Source organism: Miniopterus schreibersii, assembly GCF_964146895.1.
Source record: "Miniopterus schreibersii genome assembly, chromosome: 9".
Lineage (NCBI taxonomy): Eukaryota > Metazoa > Chordata > Mammalia > Chiroptera > Miniopteridae > Miniopterus > Miniopterus schreibersii.
In genome coordinates, this window is record NC_138118.1 from 72,209,597 (window position 1) to 72,231,275 (window position 21,679).

The 21,679-nt window shown below is 42.1% G+C and overlaps 1 protein-coding gene across 1 annotated transcript in view; it reads right to left on the reverse strand.

The window, feature by feature from the left end:
- Positions 1-21,679, reverse strand: part of RAPGEF5 (Rap guanine nucleotide exchange factor 5) — a 192,152-nt gene that overhangs the window by 131,309 nt on the left and 39,164 nt on the right. Inside the window, exons 4-6 of the mRNA XM_081147885.1 lie at positions 20,330-20,451; positions 18,696-18,864; positions 4,920-4,986 (exon numbers count right to left, since the gene is read on the reverse strand). Coding sequence (XP_081004011.1) covers positions 4,920-4,986; positions 18,696-18,864; positions 20,330-20,451 — 358 coding nt within the window. The remainder of the gene's footprint in view (positions 1-4,919; positions 4,987-18,695; positions 18,865-20,329; positions 20,452-21,679) is intronic.

Genomic DNA, 21,679 nt, shown 5'->3' on the forward strand with positions numbered 1-21,679 from the left:
CTGACTAATGAGCCCCGTGACTTCTTATAAAAACAAGAACAAGGAACACTATACCAGAAATGTGCTACCGTTCCTCTGGTGCTTTTTAAATGCTCCTTGAAACCAGATCTGTCTCCTAGGGTCTCCCTTGACACTTTCTCTAAAAACTCAATCCACCTGGCCCTTCTCCAAATCACAGAGTAGCTCTGGAGCCACTGGAAGAGCTGGAGCCAGGCTGAGGATTCCAAGTAGGAATTTTATGTTCCCGACAGATAAGAAATATAAGGTAACAAGATGTTCACGATCCTGTGGCAGCCAGACAGAAGGTTAGTCATTCCCTGAGGGAGTAGCTTACTTTTATTCTCTGAACAAACATGCTCGCTCAGGTCTGACAGACGCAGAAAAGGGAGATTAACGACACTCCGTGTCTCCATTCCCCGGAAAGGAAGAGGCAGCCAGCCAGCCAAAAAGTGAGTGTTTTTTACCATATTTCTAAATGTGGTAAAAATCATCACTGGGTTGCACTCATCACGTATTAAATGTGACAGGTTCTCCCCACGTTGACTAACCTAAGATTATTTCTAGACCTTGTTAACTTGGCATACTGTCTCTTAAGTCTCTAAGAGTCTAACTTTTTGAGATTCATCAAAACCAAAATCCCATGAGCCAGCACCAATTGGAAAATTTCTGATCTAAAAAGCTATCTCTGTTATCTTCAGATCCTACTATTAAAAAAAAAATTTCTCCAATGAATCAAATCCAACTTGTAGATTCATCAAGGAATACAAACTACAGGAATCCTGGCCAGTCTGTATGCTTCCTCGACCCAGAGACAGTATCAACTGAGTCCTGCGAAAGTCACATCCTTAAAGAAACTGCCTGAAGCTTCAGGTGAAAGATTAGACATGGCAAAGAGGAATTTTAAATGAGTGAAAGCAAAATATAAGAACTGGCACCTAGAAGATGGAGATGGCTGACAAGACAGAGAATCTTGAAAAGCTGACGTCACTGAGTTTCACAGTGTCATGCATTCAGCGATACAGGACAATTGGTCGTTGAGTAAGACTCCTTCCCTTGTGCCTCTGTAGCCAGTATTTCCCAAGAGAACTCTAAGGAAAAGACGACTTGGAAGAAAAACCAAAGGTTCCAGTTAAGTGCAGGCCTTAGTTAATGAGAGTAAAATCAGATCCATGCTACCTGTGAAGCAGGCTCCCAAATGGAGGGAGAGTGAGAACAAGACTTGAACTAGAAAGAATGCTAGAAATCGTGAGAACAAGTTCACAGCCGATATGAAAACTGATAGAGTTACGGCACAGTTTCTGGGCACTGAGCAGGGAAAGATGTTTTTGTGAAGTCAACAATGTGCAGCAGTTAGCAATAATCATCTCTCTTTTGTCTTTATTATCTTTCTAGAGAAATACATAAAGCAATTCCACAGTGGGTTTCTTTTTCTCTAACACTTGCACCAAAAGCATGGCTTATTTGTTTCTTGGGGCTTCATCTGCTTCAAGATCTTCTAGAACTTACAGCAGACACCTTCATTTATAACTTGGGTTTGATTAGCAAGTACGATTTTTTAGCTCAGGGTTTTTCTCAGAGGAGTTGGTAATGCACCCAAAGACCCTATGAGAACAAATATAGAAAATACCATTAAAAGCATCAGAAGCTCGGGTTCTACATCAAAGTTGGATGAACTGAAGAACACGAGGGGATAGAGCAGAAACATGCAGAGAAACTGAAACTGATGAAAATTATAAACTAAATCATCCCTGAGAAGGAATATGAGGGTATAAGAATGTCCAGTTAAATGGCCCCAGAATACTGGATTTTGTTCCTATTCCCACTGACCTCTCTTCCTAAATTCCAAACACTTGATTTGTAATTTTAATTCATCTCTCAAGATCTGGCCACAAACTCTCCACCACTGTCACCACCAAATTAGTGTTTTATTGCAGGCACTCAACACTGTTTACTTTCACCATCCAAGTGATGGCTGATTTCACAGGGCCGAGCAGCACAGAACAGCAAACCACATGCCCCCTGACCTTTTATAAATGCCACTAATGTAACCATGCCACCAAACAGGCATCTAATACACGACATTCACATCTCAGCCTAACTCACATCACCTCGGTGGTTTGGCAATTAGACTGTGTTAACAAAAATCACAAGTTTCACTCAAGCTCAGATAAAATGTTTGTGTTCTCTTATCCCTACAAATTCAAAACATCATGAAAATTTAGCCTAAAAATGAGATAGTCTAGTAGGGATTGCTTGGGATGTTGGTTTTAAGAAAGCAAGGGACGCAAGTCTAGAATCAGTTTTTATCTCCTATTTAAGGATATCTATGTTTGTATTTCCTGTCACTGGATGCTTCCCAAATATACTCAGTTCTCTACAATGTCTCAAAGTTAAACATATTTCCTAAATTTACATCTTAAGAACTTTGGTTGTGAGAGCAACACTTAATTCATTGTGAACACCTCCCTACATTTTTGTTTACCCTAAACTGTAATAAGAATATATAAGCCATATGATCAGTTCTGAATACTCTTTTTGTCATGAACACTGGAAGAATTCATGTTTAAAAATAAAATAAAATCATGCTCAGCACTTCAATGGAAACTGGTAGGCTACATCATTCAAGGGCCCTTCTCAGCCCCCCAGCTTGATCAGACCAACAGAGACTCATAGTAAGTGAAAAAGAGAACGTTTTTAAGGTAACAAAGTTTGTAGGGTCAGAAGATATTAGAAAGGAAGCTAAGGAGTTAAGGCAGAAACTGTATGTACAACATGGAAACAATTTCACGATAATAATGTCCAGAGGGTTTCTGCAGACTTTTCTATAAAGGAAGGATTCTGTTATACCCATGGCCTTTTCCCATAAGCTGAAAACTTCTTATAGAGTTTTATTGTTTAGGTTTGTGGATATCAGGCACTTGGGAGGGTGGCTCTTTGCTAAAAATCACCAGAAACATGGCTGGAACATTTAGATTGTTCATGTTTGTATAGATTCAACAACTGTAAATCTGACTCTATATAAAGACATTTTTATTTCTACACATGCACTATCTTCTCATGTTCCTTTAATATGAAAATTCACTTGTGTTTCGTTCTAGGGTAGAATTTCAGGGATTATTATTTTTTTTTTAGATGATGAGATGTCTCCTTTGATGAACCTAAACTGGGGCTAAGAAATAAACTCTTGGGGTTAAAGAAATGAGGATTTTTTTTAAAAAGACACCCACCTACAAAACTCCCAAGTTTGAATAAAATGAGATCACTATACAAGGCAGTACAGTGAACAGCATTGCTGGGAGCCACTCCCCTAAACCATGCAAACCCTTGAGGAGCATGTTAGCAACTCTGCATTACAGATGTCACTTTAGCTTTCCTTTAATGAATGCATTCTGGGTCACGGTAGATGACAGCTGTCACTTGAGTGAAGTATGTAAATATTTTCCTTCCTGCATGGTGTTCAAGTTTTTATACCATTGTCAACAAAAGCAACTACATTATAAAAACTGAAGCACAACAGTCCCTTAATAAATGCTTATACAACGATTGAAGAAATTAAAAATAGGACTAGCAAATGATCCAGCAATTCAACATCTAGGTAATGTATCTGAAGAACATGAAAAACTAACTAGAAAAGGTATCTGCACCCCATGTTCACTGCAACATTATTTACAAGATATATAAACAACCTAACTGTCCATGGACAAATGGATAAAGAAACTGTGGTGTGTGTGTGTGTGTATAATATATGAATATTACCCAGTGACGGGGGTGAAGGGTGGGCAAAATGGGTGAAGGGAGTCAAAGGCATAAACTTGCAGTTATAAAACAAGCAAGTCATGGGGCTGGTAACTTTAGTTCATAATATTGTATTGCATATTTGAAAGTTGCTAAGAGAGTAAATCTTGAAGGTTCACATCATGAGAAAAAAAATTCTGTAACTATGTATGGTGACAGATGTTAAGTAGACTTACTGTGGCAATCCTTTCACAATATTTACAAATATCGAATCATGTTGAAAAGAATATAATGATGTGTGTCAACTTCAATAAAAGAGATAAATAAAAGTAAGCGGCAAAGGTCACGCTAAATAGTTCTTCTTAACATGCTGTCAAGATTCCATTTCACATGAAGTTTTATACCACTGATCACTGTATTTAGTCAAAAATTACTTTTCTAAGCTACATTTCAGAAGAGTAGGAAAGGCAACTTCTCACTTCCAAGCTATGCCCAGGTGCCAACCCGGTGTGTAAAACTGTACAAGATCAGCTTCACCCACACACACGGCCCAGTCCAACATGATTTTCAGCAATTACTGTTCTAGCAATAGAGTTAAAGCAACTTAAAGAATCTTTGGCAAGGCTGGAAAAGTTTCCTGAAAGACAAGCCGTTGGAAGAAGATTGTGTGTGAAGAGCCCTTCAGACCTAAGCGCCATGATTAGTGACCGCAGCTAGCTTTTCCTGTGAAGGTGGGCACGAGCTTCTCTTCAGCCAGCAAGGCAATTACTCACTCTGATTCATGGCTTTAAAAAACACAAGGAAAATGTTGCAATCTAGTACATTAAAAACCAATAACCTGGCCTTCTGTTCGCTGTGCTAATTTTTTTTTTTTTCCTAATGAAACATACATCCTTTCTCCTTTGTGCAGCAGGTTGCAACCTTCCCTAGTTTAAGTCATAATGCATTTAAGAAATCCGACATGATGAGTCTCCTAAGGTTCCAGGAATTTTGCACCAGGAATATCTATGGTCTTGCAGGAGAGGCTGCAGCAAGTAGAACAAGTCAATGCCGCTGCCTCCTTCTGCCTTGATTGGGGGGTTCCCACAGGGCAAGTGTCTCTACATCAGTACCCAAATGCCTCCCCCGCAAACCCTGGACTCATTATTTGTGCACCCGGCGGAAGGGAAATTGCGTGGCCTTACCGCAGATGTCAGACGGGCAAGGATTTCATCACTGCTTTCTACCGAGTCTTCAATTTTCCGATGAGACCTTCGAAAAACAAAGAACGAATTACCCTTCAGCTTTGGTTCATCGGATCGATCTACCAAGTTATGGGGAGCACGTGGCATTCCCCGTGGTTTAACATGTGATTGTTTATTATTATTTAATACAGTAATGAAAGTACCCAAGCAAATAATGTGGTGCCAATAACGCCATGGGAATTCTGCTCTGTTGCTGCCCAACTGTCTCTTCAAAATCACTTAGCGAGAACCTCTTTACAAAGCACCAGTTAAGCCCTGAGGGTGGAGTGCTGTTCTCCAAACGACTTCATGAAATAATCCCGGCTCACTAGTCTGGCAGCTATAGGCCTGCACGAAGCACAGTGGATGTATGTGCTGGTTAAGCGCTAAAATTCCCTCTAGTCTAAACGAAATCCAGACTTTGAAAATATGAATCATGAATTTTCCACTCCATCTGACTTTCAGCCAAAACAGATGTATTATGAAATGGCCTATTATAGACCTAACACTATGATAGGATTTATGTGGAAAACAAGAGCAGAAGCCCTTTGTTCTTTTTTAAGAGACTCGGCCCAACTGAGAAGCAAAAAAAAAAAAAAAAAAAGCATATGTTAAATAACTAAAGAGACACAGAACATATTACACAGTGTAAGATCAGTTTGTTTAGGAAAATCACCTTTCTAATGTAATTCATGAAAAAATTTTCACTGCACAAATGTATATACTAATGTATAAAATTATCTGCTTTTTAAAACAAATCTTATGGAACTGTATTCTTTTTCCTGGTTTGGTCAAAGAAAAAAATTAACTACTGCTAGTTGAATATACAAAATTGCCCCCAGATCTGTGCCCACAAGCAATCCCGTCTAGCCCTCTGTGGAACCGGAGGGGGTGGTGATTGCCCTGCAGGGCAGCGTTATCAGGATGGTGGTCCAGTGATTGATTTCAATCTTGGCAACTGCAGTGGGCCGGCTGCAGTGCTGGTCTGCTGGGGCAGGAGGGCGTCTCCCAGCTCCAGGGGAGCTAGGAAGCAGCTCTTTAAGAAAAGAAAAGCTAGTCGGATCAATTCTGGCATTGGCTTCCTGCTCTGTACATGTTATTAAACCTTTTCATAAAAAAACAAACAAACAAACAAAAACACACCAAAAAGCCATCCCCTTTCAATCAGAGCAGTGAGTTACAAACTACTCCCTTTATAAGAACTGCATGATTCAGGTATGAAACAGTGCGGATGTTGTCCAATAACTTAATTACTTGTGCAGCAAAGCGTTTGAAATGTTAGCTAATGACTTGCCCAATAAAAACAGTGGGAACTGAGCTCTATAATTTACCGTATTCCCCAAAAACCAAGTTATGTTGATAATAAATATTTCAAACAATCTTTATTATTAAAATTATCTATTCACAAGGTTTCCCTATACATGAAATTATACTAAGGAGAGGTTTGCAATCCTTTATAACGTAAGCCACCAAACCAAATTCATATGATGAAGCTGAGGTGACGACAGATCAGACAAGGGCTTCGACGCCGCCTGGGTCTGAGGTGAGGCGTGGGCTGGCCATGCTGTCTCACGTCTCTCAGACCCCAGCAGACACCTAGAGGATTAGTTAACGGGATGAGGTATTTCCCACCACCGCAGATTCCGCCACGAATATCTTTTCAGCAAACTGCTGAAAGAAACTCAAAATTCCAAGGGAAGCCCTTGTGCACGTGACTGAGAATGTCTATTTCATGAGTAACGGCCGAGCAGTTGCTGGTTCAGTGGCAAATAATTTAGTTCCTGTTCAGAAGCAAAACTATCTCTCATCATTCTTCCAGCACAAAACATGCCTCGGCAAAAACGTTTCTAAAGGCAATGTGTATGAGAAAGACAGGGTGATGATCCCCTGAGAGCTGCCCCACAGCCCACATCCCATTTTTGTCACCTCAATCACCATGATTTACGCCCAGAACTCCCGTCTGTCTCCAGCCCCTGAATCTCCCCTGAGCTCACCTTGGCTTTCCATCTCCCTTCCAAGTGGCTCTAGGTGGTGGCAATTCCAGGGTATTTTCGCCCATGTGGGGAATCTTACAGGCTGTTTGAACTCAACATAACTCACATTGAACTCCTCTGGCCTCCTGCCCTCCCTGTTTCCACTCGGGCCTCTCACAGCTCAGCCTCGTGGTCGCCCTGTGGCCATTCCCTTCCTCCTGCACGCCCGGCCTTTACCAGGCACCAGACTCTCACTTCTCTTCCTTGGGCTCTCCCTTCCTTCAGTCCTTCACAGTCAAGCCTCACTGACAGGCGAGGCCTTTGCCTTCTGCACAAATTATTTTAACAACCTTCTGACCAACTTCTCTGTCTCTGGCTTCTTCCCTTGACACCGCAGTCTTCTATAAACACCAGGATTACCTTTCTAAAACCCAGATCTGGCCCGGCTGGGCGTGGCTCAGCGGTTGAGCGTTGACCTAGGATCCAGGAGATCGGGGTTCGATTCCCGGTCAGGGCACATGCCTGGGTTGTGGGCTGCAGCCAATCAATGACTCTCACCATTGATGTTTCTATCTCTCTATCCCTCTCCTTTCCTCTCTCTAAAATCAATAAAGATATATTTTTTTAAAAATTAATAAATAAATAAATAAATAAAAATAAAATAAAACCCAGATCTGGTATTGCTGTTCCCCAGACTCCTAACCAGCAGGGATGATCCCACTGCCTGCTGAGAGCTCTAGAGTTCAGAAGCTCTTCCTTTCCTGCTAACGTGCCCCATGCCCCCTGCACCAGCAGGCGCCTGCAGCTCACCTGGTGGACAGGAGAGCCTTGGGAGCAGAACTGGTGGGAATGGGCAAAGAGTGGAAGTTTGAAAAGAGGGAAAGATTGAAGAAGGCTAACCCTCAACCACTTGCCTTCCTCCCTCCCCAGCTCGATGCCAAAATGCCCAGAAATACCAGACTCTCTTTTCCCAGCAAATATTTTCATAAAATGTAGACGAGTTCTGATTATTTTATGTATGTAAATGACACATCAGTGTAGTCCAGTAAAGACAAAATTCTCAAGTATCAGATCAAAATAGATAATGAAACAGATGAGGCAAGGGAGAGTAAAGAGAAGAATTAATTGCAATACTTGCATATTTTCACACAGTTACTAACAGGGGCTGTGCTGCTCAGTGGACAAGAGAGGGAGAGAGAAGTTCCGAGTGTGGTCAGGGAAGGGAAAAACAAACCCTGGCTGGAATCAGCAGGTACCGGCGACCGCAAGTTGACATTAAGACAGAAGAGAAAATAAGTGACCCCAGGAAGGAAGACCCATCCCTGAGGGTTTGTGCCAGTAGGAAGCTCCCGCCCAACAGGCACAGCCCTTTAGAAATTCTCGTGGCTGCTTCTCAAGGTCTCTGCTTAACAACAGCCCGGGCCTGAACCCAAGTCCTAGTGCTGCGGGCAGATGTCTTTATAAGTTCGAGAGGTTAATATCTAAGGGTACATTTGTGAGGACACAGGAACGGCAAAAACCTGTGGTCTTCTGCCCTTGTCCCTCTAACTATCAAACTGAATATATTATTATTATTCTACCCAGCCCCCAGCAAACAAACAAGCAAAAAACAAAAATCTTGCCCTCTCTGTAGTCTTCCACCACCTAAGCTAATGGCAAGTCCATCCCCCCAGTTGGAAGTCATCCTTGATGTCGCTGCCCCCCAAGCGCACCCACCCACCCACATTCCACACTGTATCCATCCTGGAGTCCCACGGGCTTCAAGGTCAAGCTCCTATCTGACCACCTCTTACCACCTCTACTGCTACCACTGTGGTCCTACCTGGACCCAGGAGCCAGAGTGGACTTACTAATACGTAAGTTAGATCATGCCCCTCCTCTGCTCAAAATCCTGGCTCTCCATCTCCTTCTGCATAAAGTCAAGGTCTCTACAGGGGCAGACGAAGCCCTTGGGATCAGCTTCCAGGTCGTTTTCTCATCTCCCCCCCTCTTCTCTCTCCTCCAGCCACACTCGCTTTGCTTTTAAGGCTTCTGCCCTGAGCCTCCGTACCTGCTGTCTTCTCGACTGGAACACGTTCCTCAGAATCTGCACCGCTCCTCTCCTCACATCCTTCAAGTCCCTGACAACTCCCTGGAGAAGCCCTTCCGGACTCATAGCCATAGCCCTCATTTCTTACTTTATTTTCCTTATTGAAGTTTTCCACCTTTAACTGAGGTAAATGTTTGTTTATGAAATTCTGCCCCCACCCCCACTAGACTGCAGGCTCCATGGGAATAGAGATTTCTGTCTGTTTTGTCCATTGTTACATTCCCAACACTTAAACACAACCTAGCACGAGAGGCAGTCACTAAATATTTGTTGAACACAGGGTGGGGCAAAAGTAGGTTTACAGTTGTGAATACTCAAAACACAGAGTTTATTCTTCTATTGTTCACTGCATTATTTTCCATATGAACAACTGTCAACCTCTTGCCACACCCTATATGTTAAACTTCAAGGAATGCTCTGCTATGAACTACCATCCCAAGAGTACCACTGCACAAGATATTAGCTTGTTAGCAAGTCAGGTCAACTGAGGGACTCTGCTTATATTCAAGAACTACTATTCCCTCTAGTTATTCCATGCTACTCCTGCTCCCTACAGCCGGTCTTCCTTTCAATGGCCTTTTTTTGGTCACTAAAATCCAGCAAGAATGACTTTCTTGTATCTAATACCAAAGAACTGATAACTCTGAAAATATATTAAATAACAGCAACATAATTATCACCCCCATCTCTTCATCTTTCCCTAAGAAACAATTAGTACAGAATTAATGACAGTACCAACCTAGGCAATTGTTTGACAATCATGTACGCAATTCATAATGCAAAAGAGAATAAAAGAAGCAGGAAGGTCTCCACCCAAGGAGGTCTCCCAACCCAAACTGTCCGCTCCACGTGGTTGAGTTCCAAAAGAGCCTTAGGAGGCAGCCGCAGGAACCATGATCTGGGCAATGAAATCCACTTCATACCAGTCCGTCCCAGTATACTCTCTAGCAACTTGGATTTAACTGGTTTCCCTGCAGAGTTCCCAGAATTCTCTTTGTGGAAATTCCTTCATGAGAATTAGCATAATGGGTTTGAGATCGTTCCAAAGACGAGTCTTGAGGAGAAGCAGGGCTCTTCCTCTGCCAAGCTGAGAAGGAAATTAAGTTAAACTGGCAGATGACGCCACAATGCACATTCTCCTGGGACAACCCAGAGTCCATTCTGGGACTTTCTCTTTCTGAACTATTTCCTGGGCCAGATTTGAAATTTTTCATCCTAAGAAATCATTGCCAGCAAGTCCTAGACACCAAAAAAGAGAACAGTCCTCAAGGTGGGCTCAATCTCTACCACATCTAATACCTACTGACCCCCCGAGGGTAAGAAGGGCATCCCATCTCACTCTCAAGCATCTCCCAGCTACATAGCCTCCCGTAACATCTATATTCTAGACAGGTCTGTTCTTCTCACTAAAGCAACTCTGATGGCAAAAAGAAAACGTGGGATGGTAGAATAATGAGAATTGGATTTTTTTTTCTTGAGGTCTGTGATTTCGTGAATATAAACGCCTCTTAACCCTTCTTAAGAGAAGATACCTTTTCATAGCATCAGGCTACTAGCTATGCTTATAAAGGCAGTTTATCAAACAGTAGCAAATGTGAATGGGACAGATTTCACTAGGAGTCTGGGGGACAGAGTTATACACTCATCTAAAATGGAATAAAATCAGTTATTACTGATACCTCTTTTGTACATTTTATATTGAGGATTTTAGGATTAAATTTTTTTAAAAAAAATACAAGATCCATTTATGATAAAAACAGAGGGAACATACCTCAACATAATAAAGGCCATACCTGACCAACCCACAGGTAACACCATATTCAATGGTGAAAAGCTGAAAAACTTTTTTTTTTAAATCCTGACCCTAGGATATTTTTTCCATTGCTTTTCTTTTTTTTTTCTTTTTTTTAAATTTAATTTTTAAAATTTTTAAATTTTACTTTTGTTTAAAATATTACAGATGTCCCTTTTTCTCCCCAATGACCCGTTCCACCCCATCCCCTCCCTCTCCCCAGTCCCTCTCCCACCATTGTCCATGTCCTTGGGTTGTGCATATATGCATGTAAGTTCTTTGGTTACTTTCTCCCCCTCCACCCACCCACCATCCTCCATCCCTCTGACAGCTACAATCCAAAAGCTAGCACACAGCCAGGCCTAAAAGTTCAATTTTTGTTAAAATCCCTGTACTACTCTTAAACATTGACGTACTATGACAAAGGTAAGCAATCTGTTCCCACACCTACAATAAACCTTGTGTGTAAACAATGGAAATTTGGGAGGACTGAGTGTTTCCTTGGGAGAAGGGGTGCTGAGTAACAGCAAAGATTAAGGTTGGCTGTCTTCAGAGTAATTTTTATACAAATAATTTAAAGTGATAAATGGAGATTATCTATTTATCCTATGATCTTAACACAAAACGTATGCCAAATTCCATCATGAAAAACATTTTTGAGAAATACACAAAAAATGTTTGTTTACTCATACGGGATTTCCTCTTCTCCAAAGATCATAAAATGAAAATCTAATTAGGAAAGTCAAAACGACCAAGGGTAGGTTTGGGATGTAGGAATGGCGCTCTTGAAGTCGATCTCCCCAATTAGAAGGGGCTACTCCAGCACGATTTCAAAAATTAAGGATGCCCATGGGTTTCTCATGTTGCTTCTTCTATAAGTCAGGTGGAAAAGGAACAGTTAAGGAAGACACGAGAATAAAGGGAACAGAGGTGACAGGGTAGTGGGTGGCGGCGGTGCCAGTGTATATAGGGTGCTAAGGGGACACAGGGACATAAATTTGGGGGTCATCACTGTGGAGTTGATATTAAAAACGTGACCGGGTGAGGGCACATCCAGATGAGAGAGAGAAAGAGAAATCTGAAGACTAAGGTCAATGTTCCAAGTGTAGGTTTTATTATTAAGCAGGTATGGTGAGGCCAACAGATCAGGAGACAACTGGCATCGAAAAGACAGGTCAGTTTGGGAAGAATTAACACCTTAACAATATTGAGTCTTCCAATCCACGAACGTGGGTACATTCTCCGCTTACTTGTCTTATTTGATCTTTCATTTGATCTTTTGTCTTATTTGATCTTTTCAAGTATTTGGCACATAGCTGTTGCACACGCTTTCTAACATTTATACCTAAGTAACTCACCCTGGGCTTTTTGTCCTAATACATAGAAATATAATTGAATTTTATATATTGACTTTGTATCCTGTGACCGTGCTAAGCCCACTTATTAATTCTAGTGTTTTGTGGACTCTTGGGGATTTTCTATGTATGTAATTACATCATCTGCAAAGACAGACAAGTCATCTGTATACCTTGTAGTTCTTTTTCTTGCTTATTGCACTGACTAGTGTGGAAGAGAAGTGATGAGAAGAGATGTAGTCACCTTGTTCCCGGTCTTAATAGTGAAAGACTGAACTCTTTCCACTAAGTATGATGTAAACTATAGATTTTTATCAGATTGAGGAAGTTGCCGTATACTCCTAGTTATCTGAGAATTTTTTTTATCATGAATGAATATTAAATTTTCTCAAAAACTTTACCTGCATCTATGGAGTTTACCATATAAGATTTTTTTTTTAGACTGTGAACATGGTGAATTACATTGATTATTTATTTATTTATTTTATATATCTTTATTGATTTCAGAGAGAGGAAAGGAGGGGGAGAGAGAAAGCTAGAAACATCAGTGATGAGAGGGTCATTGATCGGCTGCAGCCCGCAACCCGGGCATGTGCCCTGACCAGGAATCGAACCCTGATCGCCTGGATCCTAGGTCGATGCTTAACCACTGAGCCACGCCCGGCCGGGCTACATTGATTTTTTAAAGAAATATATGCCTTTATTGATTTCAGAGAGAGGAAGGGAGAGGGAGAGAGAGAGAGAGAAACATCAATGATGAGAGAGTCATTGATCGACTGCCTCCTGCACGCCCCCTGCTGGGGATCGAGCCTGCAACCCGGGCATGTGCCCTGACCGGGAATCGAACAGCGATCTCCTGGATTATAGGTCGATGCTCAACCACTGAGCCAGGCCGGCCTACATTGATTTTTGAATGCTGAACCATCTTCTTATTCCTGGAATAAACTCCCTTTTTCATATCATGCATTATCATTTTTATACATTGCTCAGTTCCATTTACTAATATCAGTTGAGAAAGATTTTTGTGTTTATATTCAGTTATATTGGTCTGTTTCCTTTTTCTGAACTTTGTCATAATAATGCTGGCCTCACAAAAGGCCTTACATTATCTATATATTGTGATATCCTTCACGGAGCAGAGCAAAGTACACAAACCCAATGATCAGTAAATGCCTATTAAGTCACTTAGTAGAGTGTCAGCGACAAGTGGTTGTCTTTTCCCAGACTCTCTGCTCTCTGCCCCTTTTCCTCACCTAAGAATCAAGAGGAGCAAATGCAATTACTTAGGAAGTATCTTCCAGATATAAATGCTTAGAGAGCTAAATTTATGGAATTTTCAGAAGTGTCAGCCAAGTGGCGATAGGCACCATGCTCGATAAAATCTTTTCTACATTATAATATTAATCTGGCTTCTTTACATAGTATTTTGAGACTTTGATTTAATTATCACTCACATTTCCTGTCATTTAACAGAGCTCTTTCTGTAAGGGTGACTCATAAAACAGTCGTTCTCAACATTGGTCTGTATTAGCCTCACCGTTAGAACGTTACAGAAAACACTGATATCCGTGTGTCATTCCCTCTCCCAATCCTGATTCAGTAGGTCTCACATTATACCTCTTTATTTCTTAAAAGCATCACGGTTACGTACCACTGACAGAGGTCATTTCCAACTCAACCTTCAATTCACATGACTGCTGCTGAGTACAGAAGCCTGTCCCTTTGACAAGTTAGGAAACCTGCCTTGCGTCAGTTCCCTCATCTAAAAAGCCAGAACAACAGTAACGTCAAACAGTTGCATTACATTAGTCATTACACGTAATAATGCTCAGAGCAGTGCCTGGCACGTAGCAAGTGCTATGTAAGTGTTAGCTATTACTGTTATTATTGTTTTCATTGTTGTCACTGCCCGGGCAGCTTAGGCAGAACGACTGAGTCAGTTCTTTTTTAAGTAGGGGGACTCCTTTCATACAGAAACAGATCACAGACCCATAATCTCTACATGCTGGTTGAGCAGATACACGACAAAATGTTGCTGTGAATTCAAGCAACAGTATCTCTACACAGTGAAGTCATTCTCTCTATTCAGCGTGAAGACAATGCCTGGCTTCCCTCCCTATGGATTTGCAGACCCCTGAGATCAATCTGAGCCTTGCTTCCCGCCCCTCCCAAAGCTGAGTCCTGCCGGGTACGACCCACTGCTCCGGTTACACCAAGCTGCCTTCACTGCCTCAACGTGCCACCAGTCTTCCCACTGTCATTCCACACACTGTTCCCTCTGCTCAGGTGCCCTCTCCCCTCTGTCTGGAGCGTGGAACCCTGAATGCTAAGAAATCATCTTAACCCACTGGATGGAGCGTTCCCTGGAGTTGGTCAGTGAGGAACCCGAACGTTAGCAAACCAGCCGCTGAAGCGCACTGCTAACCACAGCAGCAACAGTGAACGGGTATGGTTTTTAAAGAATCAGGTAGAATCAGGAAAAGTCAGGCCGGGACGAGTGAGAGGGAGCTGTTTCAGCAGAGGTCACGTGGCTGGATGAGACGTCTGTGGGAGCCACAGCCAGACCCTCAGGAGCATGAGCAATGCCAGCGGGCACCCAGGAGGGCAGACCAGCCAGGCAGGGCCCCCAGGCACTGATCGAGCCAGGAGAGAAAGACCCAACTGACACCAGCCCCAGGCTCGACAGCAGGGTACCCCAGGGTCACACCAGGGGTCACTAGGGATCCAGCTGCCCACCCACGAGGCAGCACCCGAGAGGATGGGGAAGGTCCCCCCCTGCCAGGGAAGCCTCTGCCAGGGGCCAGGGCCCACGCCACTCACCAACACCCCCCGGCTGTCCTGCTGAGGAGCAGGGAGGCGGTGCAGAGAGCCAGCCTTTTCTCCAAGATACGCTGAACGGCTAACTAAAGGGACTTTTAAACTTGCTCGATTCGAATGACTTTACTGGAGTCGACTAAAAATATGGGGCTTCTCCCCCCTCCTTCTGGCTGCCCGGCAGGAGGCAGGCCTACGCGGGAGCGAACAACAGACGGCTGGGAGGAAACCAAGACGCCGCACGCGCGAGTGGCACGAGTTTAACTTCAGCAGCCCTCTGCAGCTCGTCTGAAGACGGCACAACTGTTAACTGCCCTGTAACTGGAAGAACTCAGTTTCATGTATTCACGGTTCCCAGGCTCGGCTGTTCGGAGCCCCCACGCCTACCGATCCCGGTGGCTGAGTTGAAATGGCGAAGCCTCCCTGCAGCCTAAATTCTCCGAGGAGTCGCAGTGCTGGAGAGAAACGTCCATTAGTCCTGAAGGGATTACTGGGCTGCCTCTCCCCTCATTGTTCCTACACCCCCCCCAAAAACAGGGCCTGGAATAAAGTGCATTCACCCTGGTTACCTGATTGGCTTTCAGTTCGAACGAGGTACCGTGTCTGATATTTTTTCCCCCCATGAGATAATACCCTTGACAGCCGACTCACTCACTCCTTTCAAATTATCTACTCAGTTTGGATATGAAAGTTATTTTGTATAGAAGAGGAATTTTGTTGCCTTACATTAGTCTAGAAACCTGCAGCAGCTCCACTTTCCTTCCTGCTTTAAACATTTCTTTAAAGTGGGAGAAAAAAAATCCACTTTTCTTTTTACAAAATGCCTTTGTACGGAATAGGTTGTGTTTTCGAAGAGACATTAAGTGGTTTCCTCCCATAGTTTTAAAGAGATTTGAAGAGAAGACAGCAAATTAGAGAGGCCTAATGGAGAACTGCACAGGCAGACCTTAATAGCCTTCAAATATCAAAAAGCTTATTAAAAGGACCACAAGACTGGGTTTTCAGTTCATGAGTGATCAACTTAAATTAATGAATCAAGCAGACGTTAGAGGGCATTTGAGTGGAATGGATAAAAGGTAATGGGTGACACAGCAGAAGAGACAGGACTAAGAATGACAGAAAAATGGGGGCACATTTTTGATACAAACAGCAAGAACAGTAAGTTATTAAAAGAAAGACAGACATGGACTGGAGACAGCATGGAAGTTTTGCCGTCAAAGTAGGACTTGGGCTCCCCCTTGAGGGGTGGGTAGAACTTGACTCGACAGGAAAGAGGCGGAGAAGAGAGAAGAGCACCCTATGGGCACCAGGGAGTAAGTGGGTGTGAGACTGGGTGGGATGAAGGGAGATCGCCTGGTGAGAGCAGAGGTTGTGACAGGATCGTATGCATCGAGCCACAGGAAGGGCTGTGACGACTGAAAGGGGACAATGTCCCCCGCCACCTTTTTTTTCTGACTATAGTTTATGCTAAGTCTGGATAACCTAAACCTTGGCTTTCCAAAATTTGGCTAAAAACACTCTACCATAGCTTAGAATTTTGCTCACAGCTCTACTATAGAAAATATAGATGTCCTCTCTCTCCCAAAGAGACATGCAGTGGTTCAGTAATTTTGTCTTTTTACAGTTAGTACTTACAGTGTGGGACAGACAGATCCATGGCTCCCCAGTGACCAAAGGAATTGCTACTCCCAAATGCGCATGTTTACACCAACCTAAAAATTTTGCTGATAGACAAGGCATGCTACAGTGATTCTCAACTCTAGAGGCATAACATTTGCGTTCAGTGACCAGTGGGACAAAAGACAGGAAGTAATCTGGAATAAATATGAAGACCCAAATATTTAAAACATTTTCATTTTCAGAACTTAGAGCAGACCTAGGGCTTTCCTGTATCCAAGCTGATGCACTCACTGGCATTCCAATCTGCTCTCTAAGGGGAGCAGAAAGGCCTGGAGCTATAGCGCAAGGACAGCTTGCGAGCTGGTTCAGTTCCCCTGTGCCACCGTTCACCTAGGCATGCCCGTGGCAATGCACAGGTTCCATCTCGCGCTCGGGACAGGAGCTGGTTAAGAGCTGCTCAAGTCTGCCAGAGCCAAAGCAAGTCACGGCCACCCCTAGCTGAAACAAGCATGCCACCCCTTCTTGGAAAGCTTGTTCGAGTTTATGGAAATGCTCCTTGGCTTTTCTCAGGAAACGTCTGACCCATGTTGAAAGCATATTACACTACAGAACATTTTTTGTACTTAGTCAGCTGAGTGGGGAATTACATTTGAACGTTGCTTTACCATTGCAAGGTCCTCTGTAAACAGTGGTGGCGGATTCCTAACCATTTCAGAGTCAGTCCAACATTTTTCCAGCTTCCGTTAATAACATCTCCGAAAGGGAAGCTAGAATGACCCCCGTAACGCCTAGGAACCTGGGAGCAGGTGTTGAAAGCAGGGGCGTTAGAGCGAGGCTGGCAAGCATTCAAGCCCTAAACTCTCCCTCACCGCCTGGGCGACCCTGGGCAGGTTACCTGACTTCTGCATTTCAGTTTCCTCACTTAGAAAATGGGAAAAGTGGTAGTAACTGTCTTATGGGATTCATCTGAGGGTGAAATAATGAATACAGAGCATTTAGCATAGTTCCTGATATAAAATGTGTTCTGTGCAATCCCACTTGCCATTAGCACAGTGCCTCATTAGTATTCTGACACTTATTCTTCTAAAAGTCTGTATTAACTGTTCAGTATTGTCATTTTTTAACAAGTGTGACTTATCTTTGTTATGGTCGTAGGTGTTGCTCCCTGAACCTACATTCTTACCCATGACATGAGGAGAACACTACTTGCCCTGCTAACTGAAAGAGTCAATAGTATGGGAATGGATTCTGAAAACTAAATATGTAAAAGTTATTAACTGAGAATTTTAATCTGCAATGCACTAACTGAAGTAAGCTTGTCGTCAATGGTGTGGATAAACAAAGGCATGTCAGAGTCACCAAATCACGACAAGTCCTTTTCCCCAAACCTTCTCTAATGAGTTCATTTTAATTCATTTTAATCATATAGTGATTCAGTATCTTTTTAAAAAATATGTTTTTATTGATTTTTTAGAGAGAGAAGTGAGAGAGAGAGTGAAACATCAATCGGCAACCTCGAGCCTGCAACCTCGGCATGTGCCCTGACCGGGGATCAAACTGGTGACCTCTCAGTGTAAGGGACGATGCTCATCCAACTGAGCCACACCGGCCAGGGCAGTAATTCAATATCTTCATGTGATTATGACCCACATGTTTTAATTTGCCAAACGTTGCTTCTAGATTATTTTCTGAAACATCTGTTGAGCTCTTTCTTAGGAAAGTCACAATTTGGGTAGTGAATGAAATATGAGTTATTATTTTATTCTCAACTCAAGCCAAATCATGTTTATTCCTAATTTAAATCATCTACGCATAGAGCAATAATTAAATTAGGCTCAGGATGGCGTGGCTGGCAAGACATGGACTTCTGGGATCTGAATACTAGTTCTAATTTTATTATTATTATTAAATAATAGCTGATTTAATTTTAAGTGATTTATTTTACCTCTCTGAACTTGCATCTGAGAAATGGGACTTAACCACTACCTTTTAAAGGAGATGGTAATCTTAAAGAGCAAAGCTCGGTGCTGAGACCCAGGAAATGTTCTTAAAGTGAGAACAATTTAACAACAGAACAAAACAGCATCTACTTACAGGTCGCAGATGCCAGCCCTGGTGCGAATGAGAGGTACCAGCTGCAGTAACTGCTTCACCCCATTCTGCCACTCCTCTTCTCGTTCAAATTCACAGTACAAGTAGCTACACTCGTCAGATGAGAACTGGTAGAAAACATAGGTATCCTGAAAGTACAGATGCTGGTCCACTGTTGGAAAGACAGAAGGTGTGGGGATCAGTCTTTCAGAGTATATTATTTAGAGAGTCATAAGCCAAATACTAAACTGAAAGCACTACTAATTATTATCCACCAGAGGTAAGACAATAATTATACAGTCTAAGTCCATTCGTGTTCACAATCCCAGTGAATTAAAAAGTATATACTGGCCAATCTATTTTTAGTACTTGAAGGTTTGACCAGCATCTTCACATACATTTTATCATTTTTCTGCTTTAGGGACAGTTGAAATCTACAGTAATTCAAAGACAGTGGGGAGAAATTTCTTCAGTGTCCCAAAGCAAGCTAATACATGTAAATTACTTTAGCGGTACCCAAACACAACATGGTGGCGAGTGTTAGATCAGTGGTTCTCGACCAGGGTGACTGTGTGTCCCCCACCCACCACTGGGAACATCTGGCAATGTCTGGAGATATTTTTGGTTGTCGCAGCTAGGGGGTGCTATCGGCATCTGGTGGGTGGAAGAAAGAGATGCTACTACACATCCTATAAGGTACAGGACAGCCCCCTTCAACGAAGAACTATCTAACCCAAAATGCCAATGCTGCCAAGGTTAGTAAACACCATTTTAAAGGAATCAGAACTGGAGACTTTTCCAAAAAATATTAACACAAAACGTTTTGTTGCAAGCAAGCTGATAACATTGCTCAAAGGTACCTAACTGATTTTGTAAATAAGAGCATCAGGTGCCAGGTATTATTAACTCACTAAGAAATTTACCCCGTCCCCATCTGCACGACTCTTTCACAATGGGACTTGAGTATGCCTTTCCGAACCTTACTATGTGCTGTGGCCTTCAATATTTATTACCTATAGGGAAAAAAGGGCTTCCCAGTGACCCACCAGCACCTGTGTGATAGAGCTAAATAAAAAATCAGATTGCTTTATTCCTCTCCTTCAATTCCCTGGGCTCAGCTAAGAAAAGAGATATCTACCATCTTTTTAGTTTCTAGTTAACATCAATTTGTTCATCTGTTTAAACAGCTAATTTTTATAGGTTGTATCTCTAACTATTCATGATTACTTAGTCAATCAAAATGGCATACACATTCCACTCATAAAATCAGTTCCTGATGATAATTCTAAGTACAGCAAGATAAATCACACATTTAGGGCAACTAAAGACGTCACTGATTTTTTTAAAAATTGTGAGCAGCATTTTGAGTAGAGAAGGGAGTGGGTAAGCAAAAGATCTGTATAAGTAGAAGTCTATGAACCAGCAGGTACCTAATTATTTTTACAAATGGTGAGAGAGAAATAAAAATCAAACGATGACCTGTCACTTTTATTTATAAGAGCGAATGCAGAATTTACCTGCAAAAAACAATTTCCATTCAGATTGTAGCATCCTCTAGAAAATCAAGTGCATTTTGGTCTGGTAGCTTAATACAATTTTTGAAGGACTCCGTGCCTTCAAAAGCAGGTACTACTTACCTGATGACATAATCCCCATGTCCAGTAGGAGCTGCCAGACCCCGATGGCCATGGATCTGCACTGGACGAAAGGACAGTGTTCCAGCAGCCAGTCCACCAGTTCTGACCCAACACAGCTTCTCCTGGACAAAAAGAAAGCCACTGACATAAGACACCGTCTCCATTCATTGGCCAAAAAATTGATATTTAATACCATCCCTCTCGTGTGCTTGCTTTTTTAAACAAGTGACTCAAAATTAAATGCCATGTACCTCTCACTCATTCATCTTTCAGATTTCAGCTCAAATATCACTTCCTTAGAGAAAGTTGGAATCAAACCCTCTTCTACTTTTTCCTCAAGTCACCTACCATTTAATAATTATGCGTCTTTCTGAATGAATAGTATCTGCTTTCCTCACTTAAGAATAATTTTCAGGAGAACAAGGACAATGCATAACTCACTATTAAACTCCAACAACTAGGACAGTCCAGGTGCACAGTAAGTTCTCAAAATGCATAACTTTGAATAAATGAAAAAATAAATTTGGCACTCCTTTATAGAAAGAAAATGTTTCTGCCTTGGTAAGACAAGTACCTCAAGTTGGTGGTGAGAAACTTTGGTTCAACCACTTGTAGATTTTTATCTAGTCTCTTAACAAAATTTTTTAAAAATTGATTTTAGAGAGAGGGGAAGAGAGAAGGGGAGAGAAACATCGATTGACTGCCTCCTGCACGCCCCCTACTGGGCATCAAGGAGGCAACCCGGGCATGTGCCCTGATGGGGAATCGAACCAGCAACCTTCCAGTATTCAACCAACTGAGCCACACCGACCAGGGCTTATCTAGTTTCTTTAATAAGAACAAAATAATTCCAAGAAGGTTAGACAGAGTTGGGACCACAGTGCGTGGTATAAAATTTTGTTTGCTACTTTTAAATCCTACAGTCTGTCTCAAAGAACAATAAATTTGACTGTGAATCTTTTAAATTTAATATAATCTAAACAATCTAGCTAAGCAACCTAGATCATAAAGCCCATAAATCCAGATGTGCGCAAAGGATTCCACTAACCACACACACAAAATATTCTCTGTAATCTGTCTTAAAATATACAACTATATTCAAAGAATATCCCAATCTTGGCATTACAAGAAGTATCTTCATGCCTACTTTTCCCTCTTCATGAGCCCGGGATGAAAAACCAAAAGAAGAAAACTTGCTGAAATATGAATTTTCATTTGCAGAAATTTCATTGAACACCATTCTCCCTTATGAGAAACTGTCACCAAAATGTTTTTTTAAAATGATGTATTGTGTAAATGGCCATGTTCATTCTGTATTTGGTATTTAAGGACCGAAAGATGTCAAAGACT